The sequence below is a fragment of the Opisthocomus hoazin genome, chromosome 4 (assembly GCF_030867145.1).
Source record: "Opisthocomus hoazin isolate bOpiHoa1 chromosome 4, bOpiHoa1.hap1, whole genome shotgun sequence".
Taxonomy (NCBI): Eukaryota; Metazoa; Chordata; class Aves; order Opisthocomiformes; family Opisthocomidae; genus Opisthocomus; species Opisthocomus hoazin.
In genome coordinates, this window is record NC_134417.1 from 41233427 (window position 1) to 41255384 (window position 21958).

A 21958-nucleotide genomic window follows, 5' to 3' on the forward strand; every position below is an offset into this window, starting at 1 on the left:
GTGCTGGAGTCCCTCTACGCATGTGCATATATTTGCTCTCACGACCGTGAAGCTCAGAGGTAGTACGCTCTTCTGTTGCACAGTCCCCATACATACACACAGAGGCTGTAGAGACAACTCATAACTCCACAGAGAAACAGTCTTCAGTGACTTCGGACTTTAGTGACACTCCGTAAGTCCATCCATCCCTTGCCACGGTTACCCGCACTTACTGTCTTCAGCAGCTCATGCCAACACATGGTTATTCTGACTTGTATGGTTTTCAGCTATTTTTCAGATACTGTGACTCCAGATACATTTCTGCAAGGTGATCCTGCCATTTAGCACTCCTCACTGTCAAGTTTTCTGTTCCATCACTTCAAGGTGACAGAAATGTGTCAGAACAATCAAACCATGGCACACAGTTAAACAAAAGATGTGCTTCTCTATATTTCCTTCAGAAAGCCATCTGAAGGCAAGGGAGTTCAGTTCCTCAGGGTCAGTGTCTGAAGACAAGAGGGTTAGGAAAAAAATCTCGGCACAAGAAATAGGTCCTCTTGTCTAACTTCAAAATCAAGCAAGAACAATGAGCTAAAGGAAGATTATAAATGCAAATACGTTATGTGAAAATTTATTTACTGTCGTTCAGATGACATCAGCTTAACAGTTTGTGCCTTGCAAAGAGAGAGAGAACAAACTTGGAAAGTCTAAGGAGACAGCAGCTTTAAAAATTGTTATTCACAGAATACAGAATGGTAGGGATTGGAAGGGACCTCTGGAGATCATTGAGTCCAACCCCCCTGCCAAAGCAGGGTCACCTACAGCAGTCTGCACGGGACCTTGTCCAGGCGGGTCTTCAATATCTCCAGAGAAGGAGACTCCACAACCCCTCTAGGCAGCCTGTTCCAGTGCTCCGTCACCCTCAGAGGGAAGAAGTGCTTCCTCATGTTCACACGGAACGTCTTATGCTTCAGTCTGTGCCCGTTGCCCCTACTATTAGTTTCCTACTGTGTTCCTGTCACATAAGAATGGCAAAAGTTAGCGGGCTGGCGAGACAGAAGGGTTGAGGGAACCACAGAGTAATATATATGATGGCTAATATTCTCATCTCTCTGGTCTTGGCACTACAGGCAATACTGACATCAGTTACTTGCTTTCAGAATAACAGACCTGAATTGTCTGCAAATCTGAAAAACATTAGAAATTATTTTTAAATTATTCAAATGATACTAGTTCTTCTTCAGCACCAGTTACGTCTGTCCCCAGCTTTTACCTTTCCAGATTACAGTTAAGACTCTTTCTTGTTAGCTGTTTTCCTTCCATGACAGGGCATATTACAGACATTTAAATCATTACAACACAACAGAAGAGTAATCCCAGAACTGCTTTCATGTGTTCTGTCCTTTTATCTTTCCGGCTTATAGCGATGCCCTCGCCTAATCACTTCACAAATTCAGAGCAGGCATTAGTGACTCTTTCTAACACAGCAGAGAAATCTGTAATATACAATGCCAAAAAGCATCCACATCTCTCCCTCTGTTTCCCTGTATGTTGCTGGTTTTCACACAGATGTTACTTAGCAATGGCTCCCTGGCTGACATTAACTCTCCTTTAACCAGCAAGCCTTCACTTGAACATCAGATCTTTATGCAGTATTAACCCATCTCAGTTGCCATTTAACGTGCCAAGGAGATCTCTGGTCCTCTACATGCCCAAAGGATTCCTAGACACCTTCTACAGACATTCAAAATGAACCAGTGATACTTAATAATTTCATTGTGGAATGGCAGTTTGGATGATTAACAGCAATCCCAGAATCTTGACTTCAATCTGTTCTGAAGGGCTTTTTATTTTCCCCAATCAAAAGCAGAAATTGAAAAAACTTCATCCCACGTAACAGAACAATGCTCACATAAAAGAAACTTTAAAGAAAAATTAATCCTGGCAAAACCAGGTTCTTGTAGTTATGAGGATCTAAGGCAACACTTTCCAGTTTACATTCATATCCAACTTCACTGAAGTTTCTCTCATGCAGCAGCTTGAAAACTCAAAACTGCCGTGCTTCATTCAATGAACATCAGAAGAAAGACTTCTATCATGTTCAAAGTAGGGAAAACCATCAACTGATTGCCATATTCTCCCACAGAATTAAACAAGGCCTGCTGACTTTACATTCACCATTGTGCACAATCTTTTTTAGCATATCTGCAAGGCTTTAAAATATACAGCACAGCCACGATCGCTCTTTTCACTCACAGTACAAAGGGGCTGTGATTCTGCACTTCTACCAACTGTGCCATCTACGCAGCTTGAGAGTTCAGGACAGGGAATCGAATTCAAGGGGAAAATGAAAGAACCGTTTCTTTTCACAGTCAAGAATAAGTGATCATGGATGTAATCAAAATGCAAATGCATAGAGTTAAACCGCTGCAAATGCAGTTGTGATTGCTTAAACACCTTATCGATTTACTTAGCCTTTATAGCTTTTAGGCTTAGCCTTTGTCCTGAACATGAAACGGGTCTCTGGTAGCACTTCAGCTGCTTTTAACTATTTTTCTTGGCTGTTTCAGTCATTCCATGATGGGGAAGGAGACTCTGCACTGTGGCAGCAACTAGCCAGAGAGACACTGGAAATAAAGAGCTTGCAGAGGACGTTGTCAAGTTTCACGAGGCTAGGCGATGGTGTGAGAGCATATAAATAGCTGACCTGTATCATACTTAAACAGTTGACTCATAGGGAAAGCCAGGAAAATGAGAAGCTTTGGTGACAAGCTTAGCAGTACTGAGCGGCTTTGAACCACTAAATGTTGCAGGGGATTGGCAGGGGATTTCTGAGCAGTGTAATGATGCAAAACTGACTGGAACCATTTGGAGCTTTTACATTGATGCATTACTATGAGTGACATCAGTTCTAATTGGGCATTAGGTCCTATCTTCTAATACACTGAAAACATAAAAGAAGCATTCCCCCTTTGATCCACATTGGTATGATTAAAATTTAAGTGTGTAAATCTACTTAGCTTACGCTTCCGCTGTTGCCCTGCTGCCGCTGGAGGAATGTGTCCCCAGAGCTTGTACTTAGATATCTGTATCCTTTAGAAACAAATCAAAATGAACATCCTGCTACTGAGTCCTGAAATGCTCTGGTCCAAACCTTTCTCTATACCTTTGCCTTGAAAAGCAGATTTGGAAAATCACAAGCGATTCCGCTTGAAACATGGTCAGCATTTCATGACATTTCAGCTGAGGCTTGTGGAGTCCTCACCATTTCTCTGCTTATGTCTAAAGGTTCCTGCTATTTCTGAGCACATCATTTGTGCACCACAGAGTCTGTATCTGTCCTGTGCCATCAGTTCAGCCTCAAGCCCAGACTTGGTCCAGAGCCAAGTACAGCCTCCATTTTTCATACAACAGAACAAAAGGTACTCTGAGAAACAGCAAGGAGCTATGGTGGTGATATTAGCATTTGACACTTTGCAGTAAACAACAAGTAAATGAGAATCCCATTGGCTAGCTGCCAGAATGTTATAATTTACAAATAAGTAACTGCTTGTCATCAACACCAAAGATAATGCCATAAACAAAGACAGTCACACAACACCACTCGTCTGTGAAGCCACTGTGTATTGGCGGCTCTTCTGGGATTCTCCATATCTCACTCAGAGAAGTGACATTTGGAATTTTTAAAAGCCCTTGGACAGAAGACAAAGTTGTGTTGTTTGTTGTTGTTTTTTGGTTTTTTTTGTTTTTTTTTAAAAACCACTACCAGCCCCAAACCCAGGCTCACAATCAGGCAAAGCTAGACAATGTCAAAGCATTGTTTCACATAAATAAGCCATGTGAGACTCTGTAGGGATTTGCTGAATCTGATTTAACTCAACTCAAAGAAAAAGTTGTGATTCCCAGCAGAAGCAAACATAATGCACTTCAAGCAGATGCCGCACCACTGCTTTTGAGCACGGACGGCTCCCTGGACAGCTCTCCTCCTTGGGTTCCCCCAGAAGAGCTCACACACATCACTCACATTTGTTAATCCTTCCATGCAAAAATGAGCGGGGAGAGAAGACAATACTTACAGAATCGGACGAGACTGGAAATCTTCCTGGTTCATTCTTTCAGACTGACGTATTTTCAGTATTTCTGTGTAACTGAGATTCTGAAGTTTGCTCTTGAACTGATCCAGAGAGCTAGGCTTGGTAGTGAGTGCTCTCATTATCTGTTCTTTCACTACCTGCATTACCTGTGGTTGACAACAAAGAAAAGGAAAAGAAAACCTGTGTTAACACTTTCTGCATTTTTGTTTCAAATCTTATTCTGGGTCACAGTAAGGTTTCTAGGTATAGAAGATGATCGGTACTACGCGGTCTCAAGACGATTTCTCAGTAGCACAGCCAGAAAATAAGACAACTTCTGACAGGACACCACAGCTTACAGCAAAAGCTCCTGCTCTACAACAAGAAAATTAGTATTTTGGGGGAGTAGTGGGGACGGTGTTATTTATTGCTTAGCTGTCTCCCTAGACAGCTAAATTAAAATTGCTGGTTGCAGGATTTTATGTCCTGCTCTGTCTGTGGTTTGCATGCCCACAGTAGCATGGCTCTCCTGCATTCTGAGCTGAGATGATGCTCTCGTCATGTTGGGGGCAGGCACACATAAAACAGCAACTCCTAACAGCAGAAAAAAGCTGTCAGGTCCTAAGGAGCTGACTGAGAGCGCAGATGCACATCCTGACTTCTGTCAGCTCAACCCAGGCGAAGCGCACAAGCCGCAGGGGCCAGTCTAACTGCCTGCAAGAGTCTTTCAGGTCTTACAGCTCTCCTGCTGGGCCTTAGAGCTGCTCCCCTGACCAGAAGGCAGCAGCACAAAGCTGCTAACTGTGGCCTGTTGCTTCCCTTATTCCTTATGCCCAGAGGCGATGGGGACCCACTGAAACACAGGAGGTTCCACCTGAACATCAGGAAACACTTTTTCACCATGAGGGTGACCAAGCGGTGCTACAGGTTGCCTGTCAAGCTTGTGCAGTCTTCATCCTTGGAGATAATCAAAAGCCATCTGGACATGGTCCTGGGCAACTGGCTCTAGGTGGCCCTGCTTGAGCAGGGGTTGGACCCGATGACCTCCAGAGGTCCCGTCCAACCTCACCCACTCTGTGATTCTCTTAGAGCCTTACGCTGCAGGCACAATATGGCCACACACTGTGAAAGAAACTGAACTTACTAGAAGAGACCATCAGTCAGGAGAGAGAGGAAGATCAATTTGCCAAGGATATTACAGTATTGCTTTTGAAGCAATGCCATAAACAATGCAAACAAAAAATGAGAATGAAGAATGGCTGGGTAACAGCCATCTATCTGCATATTAATTATTTTATCAGGAGAAAACTGCTGAGACACAGTTAACTAAGGGGAATTGCTTGGCTCTAGTTCAAATAAATACATATCACAGATTCCTGTCTGTCTCTGCAATCCTGGACTCATTTCCTTGGTGCTGGTGTTCAAATCACACACTTTGAAATGTTTATCTGATGCTGTGCTTAAGCTGGCTGAAAAAAACAATTTATCAGACTTAGAAAGGCCCATCCCACCCAAACCCAACAGCTAAAAAGCAGTAGGAAGCAACAACACCCCCCTGGTATCAAAGCGGGTGTGACAGAAATTAACAGCTACACAAATGGAGGGCAAAAGCTTTTTCTGCACTGGTAATTCTCCTTTTTTCTTTCATCTTCACCGTGCATCTTAAAACAGAAGCTCAGCCTCTCAGAGGTTCCCTAATGATTCTGAAAATGTGTTTTTTCCCCATGAATATTTTATTGCTTCACATGTGTTGCCTCAGTCTTCCAACTCTCATTGCCTGCACTATGTTTTATATTTTCGCTTCCTGAGATGTAACTTCTTTCCCAGATGTTACCTACGCACTCATTTTAGCTGTGTCCAGCAGGTGAAACCGAGTAATTAAAAACGTGAAGATAATCTCCTTCCTTACTACAAGGACTACATCCATCCCAGAGATCTGCTTCAAGTGGAGCAAGATGTTTCTCACAAAGGTGTTGGCTCAGATGGGCAGCAAATGCCTCTGCCGCATTTCCACCCCCAGGATGAGGCAGCCTACCCACGCTCACCTGGCTGGGGCCTTCCTCTGAAAACATCCTTGCAATTAACATCCTACTCCCGGTACATCTTGCAAACCTGGCCCAGACAGAGCTGAGCTCTGCTCCATCCACTCCTACAAATCTAATAGGTAGATTGATGTGTATTCGAGCAAGTCTTCTAAAACTTCATTTGATGATAAAAAGCAACGCTGAATTCTGTGCATCTGCAAACTGCTCACTTCAGAGACACAAACGTTTGTTCTCAGATGGTGGCCATATGCAGCCAAATCCCTCTGAAGAGTTACTAAGCTGGTCTGCCAGTGGGAATCGGCTCCTTCCCCATCTGAAGGACGAACTCCTCTTGACTGCCTTCCAACTGCTTAGACGGATTAACGCCTCCTTGACTGCGTTCAGAGTGCCCTCACCAGACCACACCAGTCCAAGCAAGAAACGTGCTTCCACACCTCGGTAATGACTAACCTGAAGGCCTAACAACTGTAACACTTGAATGTTGATGGATCGCTCCACTGCCCCATAAGGCGAGCAGTATACTCCTACTGATTTCACTGGGTCTTGGTTTAATGCCTTAAGGGGCTTAGGAAATGTAATGAAGGAAAAGTCCTCAAGGAATAGCGAGAAAAAACGCAGCAGACAATCCCAGTGACAAGTTGGGATCTTTAAAACTATCTTCTGTCTTCCTCTTTTTGTCTTCTTGACAATGACTACTAATTGCTGCTAATTAATTTCAATTTATATTTTATATATGTATATATTATTAATTAGGGTTAATTATTATTAACTACCATACTAGGGCCAGGAATGGAGAACAGGGGAGAGACTGTAAACCTTTCCCATTGAAAACAATTCAGCTATTGGTATCTCCTAAGACTACTGTCTGAGCTCCAGCAAACTGGGCTTTAACTTTTCACCCTCACAGAGATCGTGACATTCAGTCGCCTGCTTCACATGTGCTTTCTCAGGCCCACTGAGAAGTTGTGCCAGACCACTTTGTTACGTGTGGTTTTACAGCCAGCCTGCAGCCACCGTTTCTGCAGTACCATGCAAAAGAAGCATGCAAAACCAGGTAGCTTAATTCAAACATGCAAGCCCCATCACTGCTCATGGGATCAAATTCCCTGGCAATTAGAAAGCAACAAATTACTGCAATTTCCAAGAGACAAGCGTAATGTAACTGCTAAACTAACCATACTACACTGCTGTATTAACTATCGCTACCCTATCACCTTGATTTTTCATCACTAAACCAGATTTGCAGGCAAATATAGTCCTGCAATTGCTTACGCACGCATGCATGCAGTTCCAGTTTCATGCATTCAGGCAGATGTTTGTACAGATCTGGTATTTTATTGCTTACATATAGATTTAGTCTCCTAAATTCAGGCACTATGCACCAGCATCACCTACGCTTAGCTGCAAAATCCTGTATGAAGCCTTGTCTCCCTTCTCTGGTACTCACTGTTAAAGTTAACATGCAAACAATGCAAATTACTCTTCTTGGCTATGATCAGGAAAGTTATTCACAGGGTATCATCAAAGAGCTCCTTGGTTTAGAGGCTCCCCCTGCTCCCAAGACAGAAGGCACGAAGCGTATGCCCCAGCCCCAGCACAAAGCGGGTGATCACTTGCCTTGTAATGTTTATAGGCAACACCATTTAAATAGCCGGCCAAAATGTCCAAGCTGCTGACTGCGTTGAGTCTCCTGAGCATTTGGGAATCACTGCCAAGAACTCCTAATCTGTTCAGTTTCCAAAGCGGAGTTGCCAGCCCGTGATTACTGCTGTCTGAGAGACAGCATCAACCCTTCCTCCCCATGTGTCTGACCTTACAATGAAATTAAAGGTACTCTCTACTCAATCTGATTGTACATAAACACTGTAGACAGTTGTTTTAATTACATTGTGCTTTGCTACTCTTACTGAGAAATAAGTGTTTCAGAGGGCACATTTGCTTTAAGTCATGTCCTTTTTATCTGATGACCTCTTGTATGCTAAGACAATCCCGAGTTCTGCATTACAATTAAGACAGGTAAAGTCACTGAACACATGAACAGAAAGACAATAGGAAGAATAAGTATACTTTCGTTTGTTTAATCACACAGGACCTTATTCCTCGTATTCTGTATCCATCTAACTTTCCTTATGTTTCTACGGTCACTATCACCATAACATCAATTTATCTATTTTTTGTTAAGCTGTTTTAGTCTAGCTTTGTGTTGAGCTTATTTGACCTCCTCTCGGTCATGTCACATTCTGACTACTTCGCCTTTCCAATATTCACCCCCTCTTCTACTCTTCCTGTCTTGCCATGACAACTTTTGACCATGCAAACAAAGTCTCTTCCTTTCAGGATGGAGCAGAGGTCTGAACACTTGGGCTCTACAAGGGGACAAAATAAAAAGAGAGAAATTGTCAGTGTCAGAAAGAGGAGTTTATCAGGGCCAAACTACAGCAACCTTCCCACTGACCGCACTTTGGTGACTTGTTTGCACCTGCGGAAAGCACAGCCCTCTCTACTCCACCGACGCCATACCAATGCAAAGCTTGTCCTTGGCACTGACTGGAGAAGACAGGCTGCCATCTCAGACACCTACCATTGCCTGCAAGCTTCTGAAAATTTACGTCTGAGCCTTCCACTCACCAGACACACTCCTGCTATCAACTCTGAGCATCAATCTCCTCAGAAACCTCCCCCAGAACAGCCTGAAGGGCTGGACATTCACAACAACCCATCTGTGGAGCACCAGACAGAAGACGAACTCTTCTGATAATTTCCCAATGATACCAGTGTTTCTCTTGAACAAGCATGCCCTTTCACATGTAATGACTCTCTCATAGCAGCAAGAACACATCCAGAGACCATCACAGAAGCCACTAAGTTGCACCTCTAGTATCTTGGGGCACACATTACACTCATTGCTGCTTCGTGACTAACTCAGGGGGTTGTGTGTGTCAGCATGTTCTGCTGACTGACTGCCATTAATCTTAACAGTCCACTTTTCTTCTGCACAGACAAGACAGATGTAAACCCTGAGCCTACATTACCATGATGTGCTTAGTTCAGTGCTTTCCTAATTTGGCTCAAAATTAGCAAGTACTGCAAGGCACGATTCCCCGACCTCGTTGCAGCACATGATAAAAAAGAAGCCACTGGACCACGCTACATCCAGATACTCCTCTCTACAACCAGACTTGAACCATCGGAGAGGTGAGAAGTTTTAAGGCTTCATTCACTAGCTTTTCCACGTGACCATTCAAAAATCAACAAGCAAACAAACAGAAAACTGGAGGAAAGACATCTCTTTGCCAATTGGTTGTCAAGAATTCCTACCCAGTTTCCTTCTTATCTAAATGCTCCCATAAAGAATAAGCTTGGCTTATAAAGGGTAAAAAGTGAAGGAGAAAACACCATTTAGTGATTGAGCTATAGCTTGATCATTTCAGTCACAAAGGGATTTCCTTCAGTTAAATTCACAGAACAGGCAAAAACAGGGTTGTAGAATGAAATGGCCAAATCATTCTTAATGAACAGTGCTTACTGACAAAGGAGGCCATAAAGAAAATCTAATTCTGAAGGGAAAGGAAATGACTTCAGTTTACAAGCAACCTGTCAACTCCTTTAATGAAAACTTTACATGTTTAATGTGTGCACCAGGTTAATTCAAGACAATTTTTCAGACTGTTCCAAAGGATAAATTGTCTTAAGTAGATCAATGGTTATATTTTCAGAGTACTCAGCAGAGCCATCCTGAGAGACTTCAAGGTCCTTGGAAGATAATTAAATGCTGTTTCCAACCCTCCCCTCCCGCCCCCCCATCTCCACATATTGCAGTCCTATACTAGTCTCTCAGTCACAGTCCACTCCACACTACTTTGGGCTATTAATCCAAACACGCCGTCCTACACCAGCAAATTTAAACTCAGTGCTGGCACAATTTAACCGTTGACAACAGACTCCCAAATTCTGGACCATTTCTTCTAGTACAGTCCATGTACTCTGGAATTACAATCCCCCCCCCCCCCCCCCCCCCAAGTTTTCAATCCTCTTAACTATTCCAGAACACAAGCACAGTTACTGCGGCCAGCGATAAAGAGGCAACTCTAAGCTGTCTGGATGTGCATAGCCACAGGAATAATTAAGCTGATTCATTTTCAGGCAGCAGGATGAGAAAGCGGCTGTCAGAGGCTTTAACAAGTATAAGCTTTGATACATCTTATCTCTTCATTTTCTGCAGAACTTAAAACCATTGTGAAAGAAGTTTGTGTTGCTGGGGTTTTGGGTTTCCTTTTTACTTTCTTTATTTTTTCAAACTCTTTTGGTTGGAAGGGACCATATAGATGATTTAGTTCCAACCCGTCTTACCATGGGCAGGGACACCTTCCACTGGACCAGGTTGCTCAAAGCCTCATCCTACCTGGCCTTGAACACCTCCAGGGTGGGGGCACCCACAGCTTCTGTGGGCAACCTGTGCCAGTGCCTCACCACCCTCACAGTAAAGAATTTCTTTCATCTATCTAATCTGAATCTACCCTCTTTTAGTTTAAAGCCACTACCCCTCATCCTATCACTACACGCCCTTGCAAAAAGTCCCTCTCCAGCTTTCTTGCAGGCCCCTTCAGGTACTGGAAGGCTGCTGTAAGGTCTCCCCGCAGCCTTCTCTTCTCCAGGCTGAACAGCCCCAACTCTCTTAGTCTTTCCCCACCGCAGAGGTGCTCCATCCCTCTGACCATTTCTGTGGCCCTCCTCTGGACCTGCTCCAACAGCTCCATGTGTTCCCTGTGCTGAGGGCTGCAGAGCTGGATGCAGGACCCCAGGTGGGGTCTCATCAGAGCAGAGCAGAACAGAGGGGAAGAATCACCTCCCTCGACCTGCTGGCCACACTTCTTTTGATGCAGCTCGGGATATGGCTGGTCTTCTGGGTTGCAAGCACCCGTTGCTGGGTCATGTTGAGCTTCTTGTCAACCAACATCCCCAAGTCCTTCTCGGCAAGGCTGCTCTCAATCCCTTCATCGCCCAGCCTTTATTGATACCAGGGGTTGCCCCAACCCAAGTGCAGGACCCTGCATGTGGCCGTGATGAACTTCATGAGGTTTACACGGGCCCGCCTCTCAAGCCTGTCCAGGTCCCTCTCAATGGCATCCCTTCCCTCCAGTGTGTCAACTGCACCACTTAGCTTGGTGTCATCAGTAAACTTGCTGAGGGTGCACTCAATCCCACTGTCCTTGTTGCCAACATAGATGTTAAACAGTGCCAGTCCCAATATCGACCCCTGAGGAACACCACTTGTCACTGGTCTCCACTTGGACATCGAGCCATTGACTGCAACTCTTTGAGCATGACCATCCAGCAAATTCCTTATCCACTGAGTAGTCCATCCATCAAATCCACGTCTCTCCAATTTAGAGACAAGGATGTTGTGCGGGACAGTGTCAAATGCTTTGCACAAGTCCAGGTAGATGACATCAGTTGCTCTTCCCTTATCCACCAACGCTGTAACCTCAATGTAGAAGGCCACCATTTTTCTAGTATGAACCAAAGTATCTTTCAGTCTGCAGACAATAGACTTGAAACAATGCAATGGTTTTGATCAAGCTGAGCAGTCTGTTTCCACGTGGTATCAGTATCAATATCATTATCCAGTTCAGTAGTGACTATCATTTTGCAGAAATACCTAGTATGAATAAATGAGCACACCTAGCAGATGCGACAATGGAGCTGAGAGGTAAGAAATGCGACAGCGTTCTGTTAGCTGCACTGATTATTTTTCCCTTGGATACACAGATCCTGATGTAAAACCACTAGACACCAATGAGGCCTCCAGTTCTCTTTTAACATGACTATTTATTTCTCCAGTTAAAACCAGGAAGAGTGGCAGAGGCTTTGGCTGGGAGCAAAAAGCAGCTTGAACTTGACTGAGAAAAAGACAAAAGGCTACAAAAAAAATCCATTGGAGAGTATTATGGCTAAAGGGACAGGCAAGAGGATGATTTTGACAATGAATGTTAAGAGACTGGAGTAGACAAAAGAAAAAGGAAGGCAGCTAGCAGGAAGGATGTTATAGATATGGAAAAGTGACCAGTGCAGGAACAGAGGTTCCAGCAGGGAGTATCAGCATGTGGAGGAAGGCATCTCTTTGATGGCTTGCAACAAAATAAATGAAGAGGTGGAAAAGTTTGGAGGCAAAAAAAAGAGGCTCTGACTCTGACAGATGTTGCATTTCTATAGAAAATGAAGGCTGAAGGAAAAGAAGAAATGAGATTTTGTTAGAAGATCAGTTAAAAGGAAATAGAAAAAGAAAGGGTGAAATATGGGGGAAATTACATGTTTATAAAATTACGGCTTGGGAAGCAGCTGATAGAAGGGAAACCTTCCTTAAGGACTGGCCTAAGGAACTGGAGGGTAAAATTGACAGTAGGAGAAAGGGAAGTGAAGAGCAGTCCTTTACAAACTTGAAATCCATGTGGATTTAGAATCATCATCAAAATACACGTAAACACTGTCCACAATCTCTTCAACCATTTTGGTAAAAGACAACATGAAAGCAGTCCACTGGCTTCTTGCAGGCCTAAAACCAGATGCTACCCTCAAATCCCATGGTTCCGTTCAAAACTATGCTAATCTAAAAACACAAGTCAAACACCAGTTATTTGGGTTGTATTGGGCTGAAACAGGAATGACTGAGAGACAGGAAACCTCTTCCCCACATTTAATATTTGCAGAATGCTATTCGCATCAGATTTAAGGAATAAATTTCTCTCCTGTTGGTGCTTTGTGTCTTGAGATAAGCAAACCAAGAAATAAATGCTGTGTGACAAAGCGTTTCTGCCCCAGTAAAATGATGTGCAAAGTTAATATGACAGTTTTTGTAAACTTCCTTGTTAGTTAACTGAAATGTTAGGTCAGCCAATATTACATTATTTCCCCCAATGTCTGACAACCTTCTCTGGCAAAAGAAAACATGCAGAAAATAATTTGTGGGTGGCATTTAATCCAGGGCTTTTCACAGACAAAATGTACTGATCTTCTCAAACAAAATGTTAAGTGAGGGGAGGGGGAAAAATGAGGAGATATTTGTATCCTTAGTCATATACCAATGTAATAATTAACACGTCAAATAACACGCTTGTGAACTCTAAAGGAAAATAATACGAGAGTTACCCATGATTAGGAACATACATTTGGGTGCTGCTTTCCTTAAAATACACAATTACATTAAATGGCATACACTAAATGAAAATTAACTGTAATACACTGGCAAACAGCTGGTTCTACAGAAGGAAAGCAAGGATAAGATTCTAAGAGCTAGCTTTTGCCATAGGAAAGTGTAAAAACCAAAGAACTCAAGCTCTGGGTATAAATGATGAATAAAAAAAGACTATTTCATTCAATCCAGTTATTTCCACGTCCTTCCAGTTATTGTAAACGATACGGCTGAACATCCAGGAACCATGCAAAAATGCAGTTGTGCAGATGTGCTGTTCCTCTGAACAAACCATGTGTTACTATGCATCATAATTTTTAAGAAATAAGCTATAGTAATTTTTAGGTAAAACCTTGTTCTCACATTCATGTCACTGAATAAAGCAGTGAGCTGAAAAACATGTCTACAGAACACCAATTTTTCAGTATCAATAACCGTTCCAAGGGACAGTTGAATTGATATCAAAGAGTCCAGTCAGTGCCACAAGAATAAAAATAGCTGCGTGAATTAACTGAATGATTCACAAAAATACATGAAGCAATGAAAAGATTAAATCCATCGTGACTTGTTAGATGCTAGCTATGAAAATCATTCTGTAAATCCAGAGCTCACAAATTACTGACTTGACAGACCATAATAAGTGCTGTCAGGACTATTACAAACCAAGATCTGCTTGGAACTGCCAAACATACACAAAAAGTCTATGTCCAAGAAAAAGAAAAAGGAAAAAATGTTTTCATTGCCATTTTAAAATGTTGTGAAATTATTGCAGAATACCTTTTGCAAATTCTGAATTTGTGCAGTGTAGTCCAATGAGATCTTTGCCTCAGGTAGTTATCACTGCCCTAGTCATATAAAAAAAAGCAAGGCATGTTATTTTTCCCCCCGAGTTGTGGTACGTAACCAAGCATATAAGGAATTCAACTAGACTATTCTTAGAAGCAGAAAAAGCACAGATGACATGTTTTGCCATATCTCATTCTAAAAATTGCAGTGGAATGGTTTATGGCTTCAGAGACCTATATTTTTAATTGCTGCAAAGGAGCAATCTTTTCTCCCCCAGATCAAAGCGAAGCTTTTTTGGGATCTATACGCAGTAGGGGAAAACAAACTACGCCCCAGGATACATAGCAGTGATTTATCCGACACCTAATACTAACATTAACAATTCAAAAGCATTCAATCACCTCACTTCAGTTACAAAATCGATTTGCTAGCCAGAGAAATCAGGAACAGAACAAACCAATCAGGTTACCCAATCCTTTGCTTCAGGAATAGGATACTCTTCCACAAGCACAAGGCAAGTAATCTACAGCTATATGAAATCTTAACTAAAGACTTATCAGTGACCATCACACCTGCGTAGACTGGTCCCACTGCTCCATCCCCTTCACTACGTGTATAGGAAACACCCGAAAAAATCACTTCCTTTCCTCTGGTGAATGCTATGTCAATACCACACTCTCAGTTTTGTTTCTTTCCCCTGTTCCTTTTACTCATATCAAATCAGAGCCAAAGGAAATTTTCTCACAGAAGGATTAAGACAAGATTGCAGTATTTGGCTTCAAGTTTACTTCCCACTATCGATTTGAAACTACCAATGACATACACAGAAACACATACATCTCCAGAAACACATTGATCCTGACAAGGAGGGTAAATAATGTCTTAAAATAGTGTTCTTTCCAGTAACCAACTAGTGACTTATTGATGGAGAAAGGCTTACAGCCTTCTGGTGATGAAAGACCTTTTCTCTAGTAACTTCAATGCTATCACTGCACTTTTATCCATACTATCATAAATCACTGCACTTCTTTCCATATTGTCCTTATCCACATTTCTAATAAGACGCAGACTCCTCCCTCCCTACAACTCTGTGACTATTTAGTTAGTGTTTTGGGGTAGGACATCTATTTAGAATTAAATGCAAGCTATTTGTTTTCCTTTGAAAGGTTAGAGTCGAATTATGTGCATGCCAGATTGCAGCAGTCAACAAAACGAACTATCAGACTCATTCTGAAATTCCCCTACTGTCTCACACGTGATTACACAAAGGATTTGCTTTGGTAAATTTGCTCAGGTCCAGAAAGAAGCCAAATGGAAGATGTCATGCTACAGTGAACATGGTCCAGGGGCACAGACAAGCGTGTCCAGACACCTGTTTCACATGTTGGTAACAAGGAGTCTAGAACTGAGGCTATGAGGATGCTACTCCCCCTTTTGAATCTTCTGCTGTATTGGGTAGTTACAGTGCAGCAAGAGCACGTGAGGCAATGAAAGCGAAAGTTTCCGTAAAAATCTTCGACTATTTCACCCTATTGGAAGTCAGGCAGAAAGGGGGAAGAAATTCTTTAAGGGAAAGATTGATGGGAATGACGCAACTTGTGTTTCTCTGTATGAAGTGCTCGCAGAGTCAATGCGGTGCAGCCAAGGGGAAACCACTGGGTAGAGGTGATGGGCAGCAGGTGGGAGGGGAATGGTAATACAGAGGCTGCAACGCCAGGGATAAATAAAGATTTGCAGACGGAAAGATGATGATGGCCTGACTTGGAAATGACTGTGTAAATAAAACAGATCTGGAACAAAATTCTACCTGATTTTTAGGGTAAAGGGTGTAAGCCTGGATAAACCTGGCACCAATATGGAGCGGATATTTTCTATAAAATGAGATACACCCAGTATTTAAACTCCAGACTCTTTTGGAAACCCCCATACCCTCTCTTGCATCAACAACGCATCTGACGGAGAGCAGTCAGCCATCTCTGGCATCTTCTCCAAATAGGTTCCTCCTATTACTGTGTTTCCACCGAAAAATAGAGCTTTCCCAGTTTTCACTGAGCACTGCCAAGTCTGTCCAGCAGAAGGCAGATGCCTGTGCTGTCACTGCCCCACACCGCTGCACAGCCAGTTCAGCAAGAGCAATTTTCCCATACAAAACCACTTTTTGTTTTTATCTGCTTCTGCCTAACTCCCGTCACAGACTAGCATTTCCCTGACCTTCCTTTTTTTAATTTTCCTTCCTTTTTTTTCTTTCTAGAGTTAAAATGCGCTCCCAGAAGCATACTAAATGAACCCAAATATCACAGCATAAGCCACACGCGGAATCATGTAACTTTCTGTTGCAGAGGAGAGACAGGCCGGGGGAAGCCTCATAAGGATGCCATTATAGTAAGGGAGAGAAAAACAGCAGCTCCCCACGGCAGCTGTGAAGCGGGCGAAGTGCCCAGGGGCCCCGCGGCGAGGGGCAGCGAGCGCCGGACCGCCGGTTTCCATGGAGGAGTGAGCTGGGAGGCAGGAGGGATGGCTCGCAGGAGGCACCGCTGCTGGCCACCGGCACGAGGAGGAGGATGAATACCTCCCGTTACTTCACCTGCCCATCAGCACCCACGTCTTCACGGGGCTCGGTTCCAATTTGCTTACAGCTTCTGCTTCCTCGGTCCCATCGCTTCTGGGAGAGGGCCACAGCTCGCGATACCTCTCGCCATGTCTTGTTTGGTGGGCTCAGTGGTTTACAGGAGCACAAAATGCTAGGGTTAAGCTTTACACAAATAAAAAAAAATCCGGTGAAACAACACGAGCTCAAAGCTGACTGATCTGGCACCCTCAGGTCTGCAAACAGGCCCTGCAAACTTCTTTTGCATGTCATGAATCTGTGCCAAATTAAACGTGAGCTTAAGAGAGTTGCTGTTGCAGCTCACAGCCATTACCTACTCAGCAGACAAAAGTGATGGCTGCTGGAGAGACAGCGCATGGAGAGCAGGGCTCAGCCAATTGCCATTATGATTTTGTACAGGTAAAGATAAGAAGCTGCTATCCTGATCCAGTACTGATCAACATCACTGTATCCGAATCCTGCATCAACATATAAGCAGGGCACATACTTGCTACAGATTAGAATATTATTGGAGTGAAATTAATTCCAACAACCCACAAGGTTCCCGTGCACCATGCAAACCAATGTTTGGTCTTCGGAAAGCAGCACGCACCTGCCTCGTGTCACATTGTCTCTGCTACAGAATGGGTAAAAAAAGTATTTACTGTATTTAGCTTATGGTAAGGCTACAAGACCCTTCCAACGCTTCTAACGCACACCTGAGTTCATCAGATAAAAGGACTTTTGTAGGTGCAAAATACTATTATTAGCTTGGTTCCCATTTTTGAAAGTTGTCAGAAGAAAACAGGGGAGGGAAAGCTACCTATTAGAGCTCCTTGGGAAGGCAGTAAACTATTCCAATAGAAATCTGGGCTAAGTAGCACCATTTTTAAAATAAAAGATACATGAGGTGAAAGTACAAAGGTCAGCAAACTGCTTGTTGTCATCTATGCAAACCCAAGTCCTCAGAATTGCTATTTGACACTGAGATCCCCACACGCAGTGGGGCAGAACCCAAAGATAGGTAAGTACGTCCCTATGAAAACAAAACTATAGTTTTTTTCTTGACGATTCACAGCAAATATACCTAGCACAGCCCTTGATATAGACTCTGGCCTGCGCTGCAGCAAGGACAACTGGTGGGGGGTCCTTCACTTGTTGGGCACAACGCCAAGGTCCTCCCTCCCTTCCCAAAGGACCAGCCGCCTGCCCTCCGTGAAGCATCTGCAGTACGTTGCTCATAGAACTCACAGATCCCAAGTCGGTGGCACCCACATAAAAACCATAGGCAGCAACTAAACGTTTCTCCAAATCATCAGCTGGCGTTACCGACAGAGATGGCAACACAGCCAGTTTGGATGCAAGCACTTCCCAACAGGATGTTCAAAATACGACCAGTGGAGCTGCTCATTAGGAACACCCCCATTAGCCGTGACGCAGCGCTTTCTGTTGAGGAAGGAACCGAGGGGAAAACAAGCCAGAGAATTCCCTAACAGCATATTGTCCCCGGAGCTCCCGGGCGCTCGGCTGCCACGCGGACCCTGGCCCCAGGTGCCCTGCGGCACGGCTGGCAGCCACGGGAGGCCAAGGCTGCAGAGAAAGCGGCTGCTCCAATCAGGCCAGCTTTTCACTGCGTGCACAATGGGGTCTAGTGGCTGCAAAGGAAAAAGGCAGATATTTAAGAGGGCTTGAGCAACGAGAAGGAAAGTGCCGCTGCTCTAACAGGTTTTGCTCAGGCAGCAATGGCAGCCTAACTTCACCAAGCGAGAGAAGAACAGTACAGCTCCCTGTGCACGCAGAGTCTTCATGTGGGCTAAGTTCACATACTTCCTCTATCAGCAAAAAAATCTCCAGCTTACACTCATTTTCAGGACTGCTTTCCACTGCCGCAGGGTGACTATCAAAACAAGATAACAAAAAGAGAAAACAAGGGGCCAAACTGACCCCGCTGCTACTGTAATCAAGTCGAGGGAGACTGGGAAACAACTCTGGTTCCTCAAAATTTAAGCTCTTCCTGCCCTGCTTCACAAAGTAGAGAGATAAAGATAAAGCTTGAGGAGAGAGAAATAGATCAAAGACCTGAAAAGTATTTATGTCTAGATAGGAACATGTGAGAAGTCCCACTGAACTCCAGACTCAAGTTAAGAACCCGGTAACCGCTCCATTCAAAAGTCAGTATATTCCAAGAGACAGCAGGCAGTGGCTGAAAAACCATCAGTTAGCAGGGACTATTGCAAATAAGCCTTTCCACATCCATGTATAGGTCTAGCATGCAAGAGGCTTGAATCTGGATTGCTATTGCAACAATATATCTACCACAGGCACTATCAATTCACTTGGATTATTTTTTTTCCTTATCTCAACCTCCCATTCACAAAAATAGTCCACTAAAATGCATTCTGAGGTCCTTTTGTTAACATCGGCTAGACTTTAGGGCATTTAAAACATTTATCTAAAGAAGTTACAGATCTCACTGTGAAAAAAATAGATAAAAAATTACCCTCAACCTCCTCCTCAAAGCAGTTTAACAGAAGCTTTATTTATTTTTGGATTTTTGGAGGACTGCAGCCCACATGTTATTTGTCTTTTTCATCTTTTTGGTCAGTTTGTCATTTTAATCCTTTTTCTTTTCCTGCTTGGTGCCTCCAGACCCACTTCTTAAAATAAAGGAAGCCACTAACAAGGAATCATCAGCAAAAAGGCGGCATCAGGAATATTTCCTCATTTGAAGACTAGACCTACTTAAGAGAGTCAGTAACAAATTAACAACAGAACATCAGATATAGGATGGCCTGGAAAAAAATTAATAAACCAAATAATCAGTTTCTAATGGGTTTTATACACTGGTCAGCAGAGAGCTGCCAATGACAACACTTTCATGCATATCCTATTCATTATTAATTGTGGCTAGCAGTGAAAAGAGGTGCAACCAACTAGCAAAATCTGTGTATGGATAAGAGACTTCCTACGGTAGGAAACATCTCCAGGGTGGTGGGTGATACCCGGCAAACATATCCACTATATGTAAACCTCTGACATTAAAGTGCTCTCAGCTCCCAATAGGCTTTAGGGGGCAGGGGGCACTCCGGTGTCGGTTCAGACTAGATGGGTATGGGATGGGCACTAAAGGACAATTTGGCAGGAAAGTGGATGTGGCCTCTGTGACTGGAGACAGAGGCCACTGATCACGCAAACTTCTCATCCCACCAAGAAGCTCCTTCTGCTTTCAGCTTCCCTTTGTACTTAGGCATCACTTGATGCCCCCAAACTGGGACCTGGGTGTCGAGGAGGGACGACAAATCAATAGCCAAATGCAGCTAGGTGAGAAGGGGGAAAAAAACATCTCAACAGACAACTTAAAAATGAACCCTCCGAGCGCAGCAACCAGAGCAGCCCGCACATGGAAGCAGCACCAGCAGCTGAAACTCTGGCAGGGAGACTCGTGTGGGAGTTGTACTCGCACTCGCTGAAGGGCTGTGGGCAGGTGGGAGGAACCTCGCGTTGCTCGGGGAAGGGAAAGCGAAGAGAGGGAACAGGAGCCCTATTGTGATGTGCCTATGGTGGGGAATATCGAGGATGCAAATTCTCACACTTCTCCCTCTTCGTTCTTTGTGTCTGGTTGAAGAAGCCTGCTCGCTGGTGGAGGGTATTACTGGGTCAGACTCATCTCAGGCTCTGGCTACGTAAAACAAATGCATTTTTATCGATGAGGAATACCATTATTAGGGCACGGTGCCTCTGCAGCAAGCGCATGCCTCCCAGGGCCAGCGCAAAGCGAGCCTGCGAGGGTCGGGGTGCTGCAGCTGCAGCACACCCCTGCGCCCCGCCAGCCCCCAGATCGTGCACACCCAAATGGGGCAGGCAGCAGCAGAGCCGGGCGCCCTCCATACGTTTCTTCCCAGCGTGGTGACTGCCAGCATTTCCAAGGGGGCACCTGACAACCACTCCCCCTTAGTCAGAGATAAAACCTAGGGTCAACCTCCTTCTGCTGCAACTCTCAGCCTGCCCGATCAAGACGCCTCTACTCACCTTTTCTCCCACAGTCCCAACCCCACCTTCCCACTCCAAGGATTTAAGATATTACAGTCCAGCACCTCCAGCACCTCTGTCAGCCTCATTCTTCCCAGACTATCGCTCTTATTGCAACTGCTTAATAAACACTCCATTCCCTCAACACCTTCCCCTAGCCGGGAAAAGAGGGAGAAGGACTCCTCGCTGTTCACAAGGATGCTGAAGGCTTGAGGGGTGAAAGGGATGGATGACAGCTGGACCAAAGGGATCGCTGCACGTTCCCATTGCAACAGAGTCTCTGGCTCAAAGGTCCAGCAAAGCACTCGTGTGCTCGCAGAGAGCAAGCACTTCTCGCGGGGCAGCAGAGTGTAGTGGCACTGTGGGACCACCTCTGCTAGTGGGCCAAGGAAGAGCCTTTTAACCACAGGCTCCCGCAAGCAGCCCTCCCTTACACAGCCCAGCCTAATGTCACCTGTTACCTAAAGCTAGCTGTGTTTGCTGGGCCCTTTTACTTGCCTTGTCCTCCTGTGCTTTTCCAGAGATGCTTTGCTCATCCTCGAGCAAGAGCCACACATAAAATAACAGTGCCCCTGTAATTCTCCTCCCTGCTGTTCTTTTCTCCTTCTTTAAAATGCAAGCTCCTATTCTGAATGACTGTAGCATAAGTAGGTGCGACAGAGTTGTGCCATTTTTTCCTCCTAAACCATCAGGCAGCCTGTTTCCAAGTGCAAAAGCCAACGCCTGGCACACACATTGGTTGTACAGAACAAATGCGGCTGCAGCACTAACACCTCTGATGCACACATGGATGCGCTGGTGGGGAGCCCCTCTCCAAAAAAGAGGTTCGCTTTGATTTACAGAGAACATTTCATTTCTAAGGACTGCAAAATACCTCATTCTACCAAAAGAGCTCAGTAGTGTGCACTGCACACTTTCCCCCTTCATTTTACCTTTCCTTGATGGAAGAAAACAAGTTTTAGGCTCCACTGGACAGAAAATAGAATGCTAGACAGGATAGACAGCTTTCGATTTCAAAGAGATGATAAACCTGCATATCTAACGACATGTCTTTCAGACTTCCTAAATACACTCATTGGAAGGAGCAGATGTTAAATTTCCAGTTTCCATCTTACCAAAAGCAAGAAGGGGGGAAAGCTTTTCCACTCCTGAGATGCTCCAAGACTCGGCCAGCTGAGACCACTTCTTACTTTAGACTTCTGAGTACAATGCAAATGTGTCTATGTACAGCTGAGAGGGAAATCTGCTCTGTGCAAGCACATTTCTCTCC

General features: G+C 44.2%; 1 protein-coding gene across 3 annotated transcripts in view; it reads right to left on the reverse strand.

Annotated features, from left to right (window-relative positions):
• The window catches only part of ELMO1 (engulfment and cell motility 1), a 309086-nt gene that overhangs the window by 24931 nt on the left and 262197 nt on the right, over positions 1–21958 (reverse strand). For all 3 annotated transcript variants that reach the window (XM_075418684.1, XM_075418683.1, XM_075418686.1), the window contains one exon: positions 4056–4219. In XM_075418684.1, coding sequence (XP_075274799.1) covers positions 4056–4219 — 164 coding nt within the window. The remainder of the gene's footprint in view (positions 1–4055; positions 4220–21958) is intronic.